Source organism: Mobula hypostoma, chromosome 1, assembly GCF_963921235.1.
Source record: "Mobula hypostoma chromosome 1, sMobHyp1.1, whole genome shotgun sequence".
Lineage (NCBI taxonomy): Eukaryota > Metazoa > Chordata > Chondrichthyes > Myliobatiformes > Myliobatidae > Mobula > Mobula hypostoma.
This window is the reverse complement of record NC_086097.1, coordinates 177,805,067-177,821,470: the sequence shown is the minus strand read 5'-3', so window position 1 is coordinate 177,821,470 and position 16,404 is coordinate 177,805,067. Positions and strand designations below refer to the sequence as shown.

At 42.6% G+C, this 16,404-nt stretch overlaps 1 protein-coding gene across 1 annotated transcript; it reads right to left on the bottom strand.

The window, feature by feature from the left end:
* Positions 1-2,577: 2,577 nt before the first annotated feature.
* aqp4 (aquaporin 4) lies at positions 2,578-11,557 on the bottom strand. Its single transcript, XM_063041032.1, has 4 exons — positions 11,168-11,557; positions 3,906-4,070; positions 3,732-3,812; positions 2,578-2,850 (listed from the first exon to the last, which is right to left on the bottom strand). Exons 1-4 carry the CDS (start codon positions 11,540-11,542, stop codon positions 2,578-2,580), a joined length of 894 nt encoding a protein of 297 aa, XP_062897102.1. The 5' UTR covers positions 11,543-11,557.
* Between the last annotated feature and the right edge of the window lie 4,847 nt (positions 11,558-16,404).

Below are 16,404 nucleotides of genomic sequence, written 5' to 3'. Positions count from 1 at the left end.
GAGCAAACTCCAACCAGACAGCACCTTCTTAGGATTGAACTTGGGTCACTGGAAATGTGTGCAGCAGGTCCAGTTGGCTAACATATTCTCTCCCAGGTTTATTATATGCAACCCACTAAAGGTCAACTCAAACTTAGGGCATCTACCAGAGTACTGGGAGTCCAGGGGTGGTACAGCAGAGGAACAAGCCCATCAGCCCATCACATCCATGCTGACCTTTCCCCATCGACACTAATCCCATTTGTCTGCTTTAGGACTGTATCCTTACATGCCTTGCTTAATTAAGTGCCTGAATAAAAGCCTCTTAAATGTTGTGATTGAATCTGATTTCATCACCACCACTGAGTGTGTGCTGCATATAAAACTTACCATCAGATCCCCTTCCTTTCACCCTATGTTTTGATACTACTACTATGGGAAACTGAGTCTGAGTATCTACTTCCCGCCCTGGGAGAAATCCCCTGTCCTCCATGAGATCTTCTGCATTCAATCTGCGCCTTGGTTTAACAGCAAATCCACAGCACAGTGATCTTGAAAAGGTCGAGTTTTAGAGAACGATGGAAAGAGTAAGTTTACACATACAGGAAGGACTGCATCTTTCATTTAGATCCTCACCATCCGGGACATGCCCTCTTCTCAGTAATACCACCAGGGAGGAGGTACAGGCGTGTGAAGACCCACCACCAATGTTTTAGGAAGCGTTTCTTCCCCTCTGCCATCGGGTCTCTGAACAGTCCATGAACATTACTTGGCATTTCCTCTTTGGCACTATTTATTTTTTGTATAGTAACTCAGTAACTTTTTATGCTTTGCTTTGTACTGCTGCCACCAAACATGAATGAGTTAAAATCAGAGTGAATCAAGGAAAACTGTTCCCAATGGTCAAAAACCAGGACACAGAAGAACACAATAAATAGGAACAGAAGCAGCCCACTTGGTGCCTTTGCCCTGCCCTGCAATGCCTGATCTACACCAACCTTTGCTATGCCAATTTCCTATCATCTTTGATCTTTAAAATATTCATCTGTCTCCTCAGGGCAGAGAATTTTAAGCCTTTTGTTTACCATTTAAAAGAGGAAGTTCTACACATTTTGGTTTTAAATGACCATCCTCTTATCTGGTAACTTTGCCTTCACAATCTCCCACTAGTGAAAACACTTCAATATCTACCCTGACAAAATCCCTCTAGGATCTTTCACATTGAATAAGGTCTCCACTCATTCATCTAAATTCCCTGGAATATGGAACCTCTATCCTCCAGTTCCGGGGATGGTAAGACAATCCTCTCAGACCAGGAATTAGATTGGTAAATTAGTAAATCTCAGAACTTTAGCTTGTCCACAATGACCTGCATCAATTTTATAGACAGCATCATACCAGTACAGCAACTGCTCTGTCCGAGACTGCAAGAAATTGCAGAGCATTTCCAGTCTCATGAGCATCAGCTGCCCCTCCATTGACTGTTTACATTTCCTGCTGCCTCAGGAAAGCAGCCAATATCAAATACCACTCCCACCCCTTCATCCTCCCCTCTCCGCCCTCCCATCAGTCAGAAGATATTTGTACCACTTGGCTCAAGGACAGCTCTTATTCCATTATTATAAGACTCCTGAATGTATGATAAAGATAAACTCTTAATCTCTCAATCTTCCTCATCATATCCCTTGCACCTTATTGTTCACCGGCGCTGTATTTTCTCTGTAACTCTAACATGACATTCTGTATTATATTATTGCTTTTTTTCTGTACTGTCTTGAAATACATCTGTTTGGATGGCATGCTATAAACAAAGTTTTTCCACTGTATCTCAATACATGTGACAATAATGAACCAGTTACCAACTATTCTACAGGTCAGGCAGCAGGAAACCACAGTTCTGAGAGAAGATCAGAGACTTGTTGACTATTTCCTGCATCTTCTACTTTTGGTTAGGGTTGTGTTACTCGTGGAACTACTGTCAACTGACTCATGAACTCTTAGTGACACAGTACAGAAATAGGCCATTCATTCCATTGAGTTCATATTGACCATGAGCTACCCATTTACACTCAACCAACATCAGTCCCATTTTATTTTCCCCTCGGTCCCATCAACTCTCCCCAGATTCTACCCCTCACCTACTGTACACACTGGGGGCAAATCACATTGGCCATTTAACCTACCAACCTGCACCTTTTTGGAGGGAGATCAGAGCACCCATGAAAAACGCATCACAGGGAGAATGTGAAAACCCCACACAGACAGCACTGGAGGTCGGAAGCTGTGAGGCAATGGTTCTACCAGCAGTGCCACTCTTTGTGGACTAAAGTCGCTTTCATCAAGACAACATGTAATTCTTTCCCAATCCTTTGATCTTCTGTCAGCAACACTAGAAATGAGTTTGAAAAGAAATCATATCATTTTGTGCCACTTGAACCCCTTAAGCATTTCACTAAAATTGTCTGTACAGTGAAGTAAATCTTGTTCTAGTCATCAGTGAGTGCTGAGTGTTTATAAAAGATCAGTTTCTTTTATAGGAACAACACAGTCAGCCAAGCTTTCACAAGTCATCTCTTGCTGTCTTGTGCCCTCTGCTAGTCATACGGGTGTCAGACGTTCTTCACCCTTATCTTCCTTCTCTTTGCTTTTACCTTCACCCTCAAACTGAGAGCCTCCAGGTTTAACAGCCAGATCCTCGTATTCAATGGCTTGGCTCCTGCTTTCCACCACATCCAAATACTTAGCCCCAGGAGCCGGTGTAGATTTGAAGATATCTTTAAAACGTCTCTTCAGTTCCTCGTCTGGACAGAATAGATACTCATAGAGGGCAGCAGCGCTGATTCCACCTATTGTTGGACCAACCCAGTAAACCTGAAACAGGGACAAGCAAGAACCACTCAAAAAGGAATGATGTTGAATTAAAACTTGACTATTTTCTATTGGCTTTGGAGAGTCAAAAATCTTTATTATTCTGTAAACCAAATAAACAAGGAACAAGAGGAAGCCATTTGGCTCTGTGTTTATTTTGCCTTCAATTTTATGGCTAGTTCCAACGGTGGAGTGTCAAAAACTGGAGGCCAAGGTTTAATATGTGAGGAGTTTTAAAACAAACTTGAAGGGGCCAATCATTTTTACACAAAAACTGGTGGATATCTGGAATTTGCTGCCAGAACAGGTGGTAGAATATGATAAAATCACTATTTTAAGAGACATTTAGACAAGCAGTTGAATAAAAAGATGCAATCCTATTGAAGGACATTTTGAGTAGTCATCAGAATACCCACCATCTGGGCCATCTACTTGCAACTACCATCAGGCAGGAAGTACAGAAGCCTGAGATCTGCAGCAGGAGTTCAGGAACAGTTACCATTTGGTTCTTGAACTGGAAAATCCTAATCACTGCAGCTTAGCTACACTTTGACCACTTTGCAATAAAATGAACTTTTTTTGTTCTAATTTGTTTTCTTGTGCAAATTGTGTATAACTTGTGTGATCTTGGACACACAGCTTGAATGGACAGTGGAAGCAAATGAAATGTGTGAATCAGTAGGGAATGGAATGCCTACTGAAATTTGACAAACCGAAGGAGAAGGAGCAGTTGAGTGACTTTGAATGGGCAGTGTCCATCAAAGTGGTGGCACAGATATAATGGACCAAATGGCCTTCTTCCAAATCAGTTAGCTGGGCAATGTGCTAATTTATCATCAGTTAGCACCAATATCTTGATTCCATATTCGGTACTTAATAATTACCCAGTGGTTTTCCCATTTCCCAGTAATAACTGCGGGTCCAAATGATCGCGCAGGATTCATACTGGCACCAGTGTAGTTAATCTGCAGAAGAAGAACAGGGTTAGAATGAGCTGGGAATCAATGAAAGCTTTAAGTCTGTTATGAGCGACAGCCAGCACGGTTCAAGAGACTTACAGCAAACATGTGTCCAATGGTGACAGAGAGACCAATTGCCAGTGCCGATGAGCCCTTCAGATCATCACGTTTAGAGTCACATGTGGCAAAGATGGTAAACAGTAGCTGGAATGTGATAAGCAGTTCAACCAACAGACCATTGCCGGCCGAGAGATTCTCATTAATCTGCAATATTAAGGGTTATAGTCTGTAATGCATTACAAACAGTCACTGGTTAACTGGGAGTTTCATTCCTGAGAGCTCATAACCCGAACGATCCCCTAGTGCAATAAGATAAGACTCATGCCCTTGCAATCTACCTCATCACAGCCTTGCACTTTATTGTCTGGCTGCGCTGCACCTTCTCTGTAACTGTAACACTTAATTCTGCATTCTGTTGTTGCTTCTCCCTTGAATTATCTCAATGTACTGTTGTAATGAATTGATCTGTGTGGATGGCATGCAAACAATATTTTCACTGTCATCTCAGTACATGTAACATTATTAAACCAATTAATCAATTTATGTTGGGTTTTCATAACCTAAGGCTGGCCTGCATTGAGAGACATGATATTGGATATGGGTCTGGAAGTTCTTCATAAGTTAAGAATGGGGCAAAAAGCTTGGTGGTTACAGCTGCTTTACTAAGAGCTACAAGAACAAAGAACAAACAAAGATGATATTTTAAAAAAGTCATTGTTGGTTCATACTCAGTCTAGAGATAAAAGCACATTCCATTGAAAAGATGTCATGAAATAGGCAGATTCAAATGACATTACATCTGCTGCAAAAAAAACCCTAAGAAACTTCTAGAAAATATAGAATCAGCTATACAACAATTACTGGAAAAGTTACTGAACAATTACATGTATATGATTGATTATATAAAGATTATAAGCAAGCATAGAAAAGTTAAACAACAAGGAACAATTCTCTCTCTCTCTGTCTTGTTTTACGGCGGTTGGCACCCAGCTTAATGGTGCATTACCACCACCTTCTGCTCCGGAGTGTGCGATAGACGTACATTCTAAATCCCTTCACCCAATCACACACCCACACATACCCTAACCTACACTTTATCCTGCCATCTTTGGCCATCCTATTCCTGTTTATCCGTCATATCCTATAAAAAACCCCTGTACCCCTCAAGAAAGCTAAAAATACCCTAACCTGTGCTCTCTCATCCATGCCCAGCAATCCTTTTAATGTGAATTCCTGCACCCCCAATTCCCTTAGATTAATTCTCATCATCTCTCTCCGTATCCCATACTTCCTGCAACTCAGAACCACATGTTCTACTGACTCCTCTTCCTGCCATTCCTGACACAATCCTGTCTGGTGTTTCCCTATCATTTTCAATGTTTTGTTTAATGTACAGTGCCCCAGCCTTAACCTAGTCCACACAGTTTCCTCTCTTCTGTATCCACTGCCTACCCTAGTACCTGCAACACTTTTTTGTATTTGATATAAATGCCTCCCTTTCCCCTCCCTGTCCCATCTTTCTTGCCACATTTGGTTGATTTTTTCCCCAGATTATGCACTTAACCTCTGCTTTACTGATACTAATGTGCATTTCTATATTTTCTTTCTTTAACGCCCTCTTTGCCAACTTATCCACCCTCTCATTCCCCTTCACCCCTACATGTGCTGGAACCCACAGAAATTTTACCTGACCTCCCTGATATGCAATTCTTACGACTAACTGAAGGACTTCATAAAGAACATCTTGCCGACTGTTTGAGTGAAAAGACCTTAAACTTGCTAGAACTGAGGGTGAATCTGAGCACATCAATGCTTTGACTTGTCTAGCTTTCTCCACCCATTGCAATGCAACCAACACTGCCAGCATCTCCACTGTATACACCCCCTAACTTATTAGATGTTCTTCTGCTGATTCCAATTTCTTTTGCTGGTATAGCTACCCCAAACCCTGTCACTCCTGTTTCAGGTTCCTTAGCAGCATCCATATAAATCTGAGTATAATCACTATACTTTCCCATCACATGACAGTTAAATGCACTTACCAAATCAGTTTTATATTTTTATTTCCTTTTTACCTCTAACAAATGCCTGTCTATGTCAGGCCATACAAGCTTCCATGGAGCTACAACCGGATAAACTACTGAAGGACTTATCCTTAGATCAAACACTCCACATTCTTTAGCAATATCAATCCTTACCCGACTAAGGTTATCCCTCTGAAACCTCCCATTTTCCCAGCACTCCTGCAACACTCCTTTAGCAGGGTGAGAATCATTGTGCCCCTGCAAATTAGCCCAGTAGTTTACCATCAATTGCATCCTTCTTAGTTCCAAAGGCATTACTCCCATTTCTACCTGTAGGGCTGACACTGGTGATGTTTTAAAAGCCCCACTGCACACTCTCAAAGCCTGAGCCTGAATCACATCCAGTTTCCTTATAAGAGTCCTAGCCGCTGATCCATATGCTATATTTCCATAGTCCAACACAGACCTCACTAAAGCCACATACATTCTCTTCAACGCTGAACAACTTGCTCCCCATTCCCTACCAGTCAAACATCTCATTACACTTAACATTTCTCCTCAACTTTCCTGATATGGTCAGCCCATGTTAATTGTGAATCAAATATAATTCCCAGAAATTTAAATGATCCAACCCTTTCTAATTCAATCCCATACATCCTTAACTTCTTCCCTACTCCAATTCTTTTCGTGGTGAAAAATACAGTTTGAGTTTTTTCTACTGAAAATCTACATCCCCAATCATCACCCCACTCCACCACTTCATCAATTTCTCCTCGTAGTTTCCTGATTATATGCTCCATGTTCCTGCCTCTTTTCCACAAGGCCCCATCATCCGCAAACAGTGACCTACATATATCCACTCGTACCTTTGTGAAGACATCATTGATCATAATGATGAGAAGTAACAGGCTAATCACACTACCTTGAGGTGTACCATTTCCCACTATGTACTGTTTTGATAATTCTGATCCAATCTGAACTTGAATTTTTCCACCAAACAAAAAATCTTTAATCCAATTAAAAACTCTCCCACCAACCCCCATCTTGTGCAGTTTAATTAATAATCCTTCCTTCCACATCGTATCATAGGCTTTTTCAATGTCAAAAAACACTTCAACTACTAATACAACAAAGATCAGTTGGTAGCATCGGTTGAATGGGTCAGCAGGATCCAAGGGCTGAATAGCCTGATTCTCTGACTCTAGTATTCACAGAATGAGAGATCACTGGAATACTTATTGACAGCCCTGGCATGAACCGTCTGACTTACTGGGCCTCACAGAACTGCTGCCTCACAGCTCCAGAGACCCAGGTTCAACTACAATGTCTGGCACTGTGTGTGTGGGCAGCTTACATGCTCCCACTGTGACCGTGGGAGCTCCGACCCCCTGGCTCCAGTCTCCTCCCATATCCCAATGACGTGCGGGCTGGTAGGTCAACCGGCCACTTCATTACTACCACTGAGGAGGTAGTACAGGAGCCCGAAGACGTACACCCAACATTATACAAAGAGCTTCTTTCCCTCTGTCATCAGATTTCTGAACGGACCATGAGCTCATGAGAACTACCTCACTATTCCCGTTTTACACTATTTGTGTATTTTACTTTTTATTGTAGCTTATAGTAATATTTTTCTGTATTTCACTGTACTGCTGCCACAGAACAACAAATTTCATGGCACATATCTGTGATTGTAAACCTGATTCTGATTCTGGAAGTGGAAGATTCGGGGGAGCTATTGGGAATGGAGGAGAAACCTATCCTAACAATTTGTCTGGGGTTGGGGCAGAGGTCAGATTTCCTTATTTCATGAAGATTCCAAAAGTAAATGGGATTCTGAGGATGTATAGAGATTTTGACATGATATAAACCAACTATGTGAGTGGGTGATAGCACTACTGATGAAGTTTAATGTGCATAAATTATCAGCTAAAATTGAACAGCAGAGAAGACTTTTTGTGCTGAATTCTACTCCTTTATCTTATGGTCCAAATACAAACGTTTGTATTTTGCCATCCACATTGGTATACAAAATAGAAAGGCTGAGTATTTGTGGTTAAAGGCTGTGGATAGCATTGATATTCAAAGGGACCTTGTACACAGGTCATTGACAGACAATGTGAAGAGGCAAGAGAGATTACAGTGTGTTCTCCTTTATTAAATGCAGGAGTGGGTCAGTCCTCTGGTACTGTAATTATGTAGGGCCTTGGGAGACCAGACCTGCAACATTATGGACAAGTTTGGTCTCTTTACCAAAGAAACAACGCACTGAGTACTCTCAATGTCACTGCAGTTCAAGTTATGGAAATATGGCCTTATGGAATTCTCAAAACACTTCCAAAAATTGTGAGGTACGGAATAAAAATGGACTGTTTTTGTATTCATGTGTAAAAAAATATACAAAATGAATACCGAGCACTGAACTAGTTTACCAAAGACAATGATCGCAGGCTGCTGGTTCACCTTAAACCAATGCCCTCTAGTTTTTTATTCCCTTTCACTGAATAAAAGACGGAGTGAATTCCCCCAGTCTGCCATTCATGATTTTATACATCTCTGTAAGATTATCCCTCCATCCAAGGAATAAACACCTAGCCCATCCAACCTCTCCCTATAATTCAGGTCCTTAAGTCCTGGAAACTTTTATGTATATCTTCTTTGCACTCTTTCCAGTTGAATGATTTCATTCCTGTAACAAGGTCAACAAAACAGTACCTAATACTTCAGGTGTAGCCTCACCTACATCCAGTACAAGAGAAACATAACATCCCAACTCCTATACTCAGCTCCAAGTGTAGACTGATGAAGATCACAGTGGCAGACACTGTCTCCTGTGTTACTACTTTCAGTGAACAATGTACCTGTACTCCTAGGTCCCTCTGTTCCAAACAACTCCCCAGGGGCTTTCTGCTCACTGTCTGCTTCTGAGGAAATGCTTTGCAGGGCCATGAAGGGAGGGTGGTGACAGATTTATCTTACTAGGAGCGAGGAGTGACATAGATTTAACAGAATAGCTGCCAGGCCCAATCGCGGAAGCAGATAGGATGTTTAAGAAGACGTTTGATGAAGGGAATGGAAGGATATGGATCATGTACAGGCAGAAGGCAGCCTTTGGCATGCTAGCCTTCACCAGTCAGGGCACTGAGAATAACGCTCTGGATGCTATGTCGCAGTCGCACAAGAAGTTGGTGAGGTTGCAGAAGAAATTTAGTTTAATTCGGCATCATGTTTGGCAGGATTTTCTGCTTAAAGGCTTTGTTCCCATACCGGGCCACAATGCATCCTGTCAGCACACTTTCTACCACATCTCAAGAAGTTTGCTAAAGTTTTTGATGACATGCTGAATCTTTGCAGACTACTGAGGAGGGAGAGGCGCTGTCGTGCTTTCTTCGCAATAGTATTTATCTGAAGGGTCCAGGACAGGGCCTCTGAGATAGTGACACCCAGGAATTTAAAGTTACTGACCCTCTCCACCTCTGACCCTCTGATGATTACTGGCTCAAGGACCTCTAGATTCCCCCTCCTGAAGTCCACAATCAGCTCCTTGGTCTTATTGACATTGCGTGAGGGGTTGTTGATATTACACCACTCAGCCAAGTTTTCAATATCCCTCCTGTATGCTGATTCATCATCCCCTTTAATACAGAGCACAGCAGTGGTGTTGTCAGCAAATTTGTATCTGGTGTTGGAGCTGTACTTAGCCTCATAGTCATAGGTGTAAAGCGAGTAGAGCAGGGGGCTAAGTACACATCCCAGCAGTGTTCCTGTGCTGATGGAGATTGTGGAGAAGATGTTGCCAATCTGAACTGACTGGGGTCTACAAGTGAGGAAATCAAGGACCCAATTACTCAGGGGGTTATTGAGGCCCAGGTTTTGGAGTTTACTGATTAGTTTTGAGGGGATGATGGTATTAAACGCCAAGCTGTAATCGATAAAGAGCATCCTGATGTATGCATCTATGCTATCCAGATGTTCCAGGGTCATGTGAAGAGCGAACGAGATAGCATTTGCTATAGACCTGTTGGTTTCGTAGGCAAATTGGAGCAGATCCAAGTTAGCATTCAGACAAGAGTTGATATGCTTCAATACCAGCCTCTCAGAACAATTCATCACTTCACATAGCTCTGTTATAAAGGGACGTTCTTCTATTCTGAGGCTGTGCTCTCTGTTCCTAGATTCTCCCACTTTTGGAAACATCCTCTGCACTTCCAATCTATCTAGGCCTTTCAATATTAGATGGGGTTCAATAAAATCACCGCTCATTTTTCTAAACTCCAGCAATTATGAGCCCAGAGCTATCAGATACTGCTAATACATTAACCCTTTCATTCCCAGGATAATTCCTGTAAACCTTCTCTTCACCCTCTCTGATACCTGCATGCCTTTTCTTAGATATGGGGCCAAAACTGCTCACAATACTCCAAATGTGGTCTGACCAATGCCTTAAAAAATCTCAGCATTATATCCTTGCTTTTATATTGTAGTCCTCCTGAAATGAATGCTAACATCGCAGTTGCCTTTCTTATTACCAACTCAAGCTGCAAGTTAACTTTTAGGGAAGCCTGCATTAGGATTCTCAAGTCCCTTTGCAATTCTGATTTGCAAATTTACTCCCTGTTTAGAAAATAGTACATGCCTTTATTCCTTCTTTCAAAGTGCATAACCATACAATTCCCTAGATATACCGCACACTTACATACTGAACTTGATTGTCTGCCTGCACTGCACTTTCTCGGTAGCTGTTTCACTTTATTCTGCATTCTGTTACTGTTTTATCTTGTTCTACCTTAATGCACTGTGTAATGAATTATCTGTATGAACAGTCTTCGAGACAAGGTTTTTACAGTATCTTAGAGGCCCTTCGTTGGTCGGGGTTGACCATGGACGTTGCGACCTGGTTGTCTACGTAATATATACATAAGTCAATATGCAAGCCAGGGCAGTACGATATGCAGAGCAATCTGTTGCCCACGCAGTAAGCTCTCCCTCTCCACACAAAAAAACAGCAGGGACCGATACAGTTTGGCACCAGCGGCATTGCAGGAGTTGCCAGTTAGCACTGAACTCAACGTCGGGCTGCCTTAGGGACTCTAGCTCCAGATTTTACATTGGGGTTTATTCCCGAAGCCTTCCCCATGAGTGGGTATAGCCGCAAGTTAACAGAGGTTTTTGATCACAGCTTTCTTTCTGCTAGATCAGCTGCCAACCACATTTGACGAGTCCCATTTCCCTAGAACCTTGGTACATGTGATAATAATAAACCAATATCAATATTACCGTGGTGACACCAAATCCACCCCTAACGTTTGATGGAGTGACAAGGTAGAGGATCCCTGCTCCCGCGATGGCACCAAGACACTGCGCTAGAATGTAGAAGACTCCCTTGGCCAGGCTGAGTTTCCGGGTGCAGACCATGGCGGCAGTTACCACGGGATTAATGTGGCCCCCGCTGATGTGGGCAAAACATTGAACCATGGTGGCAATGCTGAATCCAAAGCAGAGAGAGATAAGGACTGTGTCCACAGGTCCAGTCACACCACCCCAGCCAATGGTGGAGCCAATGCCAAGAAGAACAAAGATGAGCGTGGCCAGAAACTCAGCAGAAACTGCCCTCCAGAAAGACTTGGTCCAGATTCCCCTGAACGCCGTCATTGCCCTTTCCAAACTGCACAGCCGCAAGCGCTTGCTGCAAGGAGGAAAAGAAGGGAAAAAATTAGAATTTATGGTAGAGTTCCCAACTCAGTTCTAAAATTTGTTCACCCCATTACAGTACTGATGCATCTACAAGAGGTGGTGCTTCAAGAAGGATCAACATCATCAAGGATTCCCACTATCCAGACCATACCCTCTGTTTGGTGCGATCATGAGGCAGGAGGTACAGGTCCCTACTGAGCGGAAAGGGTGAACAACTTGAAGGTCCTGCACATCAACAACTCAGAGCCCACCATATTGATGCAATCATGACGAAGGTATGCCAGTAGCTTCCCTTCATTGTGAGTCTGAGATTTTGGTATGTCACCAAAGCCTCCAGCAATTTTCTACAGAAGTACTGTGGAGAGCATTCTGACTGGTTACAGCACTGCCTGGTGTGGAGGCTCCATGCACAGGATCCAAAGAGACTGCAGAGGGCTGTAGACTCAACCAGCTCCATCATAGGCACAAGCCTCCCCACCCTCGAGGACACCTTCAAGAAGCAGTGCCTCAAGAAGGCAGCATCCATCACTAAGGACCTTCACCATCTGGGACATGCCCTCTTCTCATTACTGCCATTAGTGAGGAGGTACAGGAGCCTGAAGACTCATATTCAGTGTTTTAGGAACAGCTTCTTCCCTTTTCCCATCAGATTTCTGAACGGTGCGTGAATACCACCTCACTATTCCTCTTTGGCACAATTTACTTTTCTATTGAAGCTTATACTAATTTGAAAAGCCTACACTGCACCGATGCCACAGAACAACGAGAATCATCACCAATGTCAGCAACAATAAACTTGATTCTGATTCTGTGGAACTACGTGGAGGGTTTGGAAATGGTTAATCAGAATGCTGCCTGGAATAGAGAGAGGGCTTGAGCAATGAGAAGAGTTGGACAAACTTGCATTGATTTCTGTAGAGAGACACAATAGGTTTATAGACAAGGCAGACAGGTAAAAACTTCAAATTTCAAACACACATTTAAGAGAGGAAACATTTAAAGCAGATATTATTTATTTTTACAGAGTTGTGGGTACCTGGAATGGGCTGCTAGGGATAGTGGTGGTTGAAGCAAATATGATGGTGGTAGCTAAGAGGCTGTTTGATGTTATGCAGTTATGGGTGGTGGGGAGAAGATGAAGGGCCTGTTCCTGTTCTGTGCTGTTTGTGTTCTATATTCTACTGGGCAGCACAAGTGGCACTGATATTAACGCTGCTGCCACACAGTACCAGAGACCCAGTTCAATTCTGAACTAGTGCTGTCTGTGTGGAGTTTGTCCATTCTCCCCGTGACCACCAAAACCTAACAAACTTCTACAGTTCCCCCGACTGCTTGCACCATGACATGATACAGCAGCTATAACACACAGGAACACAAGAGGCTACAGACAGTAGTGGACCACAACCCTCCCCACACTGATGCATTCACAAGAGACAGGGCTTCAAGAAGGTTTAACGTGACCAAGGATTCCCACCGTCAAGACCATGCCCTCTTTTTGGTGTGACCATCAGACAGGAGGTACAGAAGCCGGAGGTCCCACATCACCAGTTTCAGGAACAGCTACTTCTCTACAACTATCAGGTTCTTTAACTAGCCTGCACAACTCTAATTGTACCTCAGCAATGGACCACCTCCGACCATCTTTTGTATGACCATGAACTTGTCTCTGATTACATTCAGTTTTTGCACTAATATTCTGCTTGCACTTGTTCTCTTTGCTGTCTGGTATAATTTATATTCTGTGTATTGACAGGAACGTGCCTGTGATGCAGATGCAAGCAGATTTTTGGTTGTACCTGAACCTTACTGGACTTGGGCACATGACAATAAACACAATTGACTAGTGTTTCAGGACTGGTTTACAGGCAGTATGACTGTATGTAGCCAGTAAAAGAGTAACTTTACGAATAGTCACTGTGACTGGTTCTGAAGTAAGACTGCAGTGTGTCAAAAAAATGGAGTTCTCCAACAATCCTATCCTCACAGTGAATAGAATATTTCCACCACCACCAAGGAGACAGAGGAAGTATGAGGGTTTTTACCAGTGATTATTCATTGGTTATAAAGGCCTTCGGGATGGTCTTGAAGGGGATGAGAAAGGGACTATAGAAACCACCTTCAAGACCATTTAATTCTTTCACATTCAGTAGAATTTGGGATTTGTTCATCAATAACTGAGTCAGTAGGAAACAGATGCAGCTTGGACGTAAATAGTCATAGAGAGTACAGCATAGGAATAGGCTCTTCTGCTCACTACTCTGATTGTGAAGATGAGAAACTGCAGACAGATGTTGGACCCAGCACAGTCCTTCACGCAAACTAGCCTCCCCTGCATGGTCGACACTTTCCGCTGCTTGGGAAGGCGGCCAACATAATTAGGGTACCCCTCCCAGCATGTTCATTCTCTCTTCTCCCTCCTTCCATTGGGAGGAACACACAAAAGCTTGAAAACACATGTCACCAGATGAGCGACAATTTCTATTCTGCTGCTATCAGACTCTTACAGGACCTCTCATACAATAAAAGTGAACTCATGATCCAACAAACTACCTCGTTATTGCCCTCGCATCTTCTTGTCTATCTGCAGTGCACTTTCTTTGTAACCATAATACTTTAGTCATAGAAGTATACAGCAGCAAAACAGGCCATTCATCCCATCTAGTCCATGCTAAACCATTTACAATGCTGAGTCCCATCCACCTGCACCCAGGCTGTCGCGCTCCAAATCCCTACTATCCATGTACTTATCCAAACTTCTCTTACACATTGAAATTGAGCTTGTATGCACCACTTATCCTGGCAGCTCGTTCCACACTCTCATGACCCTCCGAGTGAAGAAGTTTTCCCTCACGTTCCCCTTAAACTTTTCACATTTCACCTTTAACCCATTACCTCCAGTTGTAGTCTCACCCAACCGCAGAGGAAAAAGCCTGCTTGCATTTTGTCTAACTATACCCCTCATAATTTTGTAAACCTCTATCAAATCTCCCCTCAATCTTCTATGTTCTAGGGAATAAAGTTCTAACCTATTCAATCTTTCCTTGTAACTCAGCTCCTCCAGTCCCAGCAACATCCTTGTAAATTTTCTCTGTACCCTTTCAACCTTGATTACATCTTTCCTGTAGGTAGGTAACCAAAACTGCCACAGTACTCCACATTAGGCCTCACTAATGTCTTATACAACCTCATAACATCCCATCTCCTGTGCTCAATACTTTGATTTATGAAGGCCAATGTGACAAAAGCTTTCTTTACGACCCTACCTATCTATGATGCCACTTTCAATGAATTATGGACCTATATTCCCAGATCCCTTTGTTCTACCACACTCCTCAGTGCCCTACTGTTCACTGTGTAAGAACTACCCTGATTGGTCCTATGAAATACAACACAATGCACTTGTCTGCATTAAATTCCAACTGCCATTTTTCAGCCCATTTTTCCAGCAGGTCCAGATCCAGCTGCAACCTCTGATGGTCTTCCTCGCTGTCCACCACACCTCCAGTCTTGGTGTCATCTGCAAATTTGCTGATCCAGTTAACCACATTATCATCCAGATCATTGATATAGATGATAAATAACAATGGACCCAGCACCAATTCCTGCAGCACTCCACTAGTTACAGGCCTCCAGTCAGAGAAGCAACCATCTATTATCACACTCTGACTTCTCCCACAAAGCCAATATCTAATCCAATTTACTACCTCATCTTGAATGCTGAGTGACTGAAACTTTTTGAACAACCTTGTCAAATGTGTTGCTGAAATCCATATAGACAACATCCACTGTGTTGCCTTCATCAACGTTCTTGGTAATTATCTCAAAAAACTCTATAAGATTGGTTAGATATGACCGACCACACACACAAAGCCATGCTGACTATCCCTAATCAGTCCATGTCTATCCAAATACTCATATATCCGGTCCCATAGAATACCTTCTGGTAACTTTCCCACTACTGACGTCAGGCTCCCTGCCTATATTTTCCTGGTTTATTTTTAGAGCCTTTCTTAAACAATGGAAAACATTAGCTATCGTCCAATCTTCTGGTACCTTACCTATTGCTAAGGATGATTTATATTTCTGCTAAGGCCCCTGCAATTTCTGCACTTGCTTCCCGCAACACCTTGTCAGTCCCTAGGAATTCATCCAGCCTGATTTGCCTCAGGACAGCAAACACCTCATACTATGTAATCTGTACAGGGTCCATGACCTTGCTGCTACTTTGCCTCACTTCTATAGACTCTGTGTCCGTGTCCTGTGTAAATACAGATGCAAAAAATCCATTTAAGATCTCCCCCATCTCTTTTGGCTCCATGCTTAGATTACCATTCTGATCTTCTAGAGGGCCAATTTTGTCCCTTGCAGTCCTTTTGCTCTTAACATATCTGTAGAAGCCCTAAGGGTTCTCCTTCACCCTGTCTGCTATGGCAACCTCATGCCTTCTTTTAGCCCTCTTGATTTCTTTCTTAAGTGTTCTTTTGCATTTTAAACTCCATAAATACTTAATTTATTCTATCCTACCTATACCTGCTATTCACCTCCTTTTTGTTTCTTAACAAGGATTTCATATTTCTTGAAAACCAAGGTTCCCTAAACTTGTTAACTTTACCTTTTATTCTGAAAGGCACATACAAACTTAGTACTCTCAGAATTTCACTTTTGAAGGCCTCCCTCTTACCAAGTGCACCTTTGCCAGAATACAACCTGTCCCAATCCAGATGCCTGATCTTTTCAGATACCATCAAAGTTGGCCTTTCTCCAATTTAAATTCTCAACCCAAAGATCAAACCTACCCTTTTCCATAATTACCTTAGAAT

What these genes read in the sequence shown, in the direction of transcription:
- aqp4 (XM_063041032.1), bottom strand. Translation starts at nt 11,542, where the DNA reads ATGACGGCGTTCAGGGGAATCTGGACCAAGTCTTTCTGGAGGGCAGTT. An exon ending in GTGGATTTGGTGTCACCACG is followed by an intron (nt 4,071 to 11,167) that starts GTAATATTGATA and finishes TTAATATTGCAG; the next exon opens with ATTAATGAGAATCTCTCGGC. An exon ending in GGAAATGGGAAAACCACTGG is followed by an intron (nt 2,851 to 3,731) that starts GTAATTATTAAG and finishes TCCCTGTTTCAG; the next exon opens with GTTTACTGGGTTGGTCCAAC.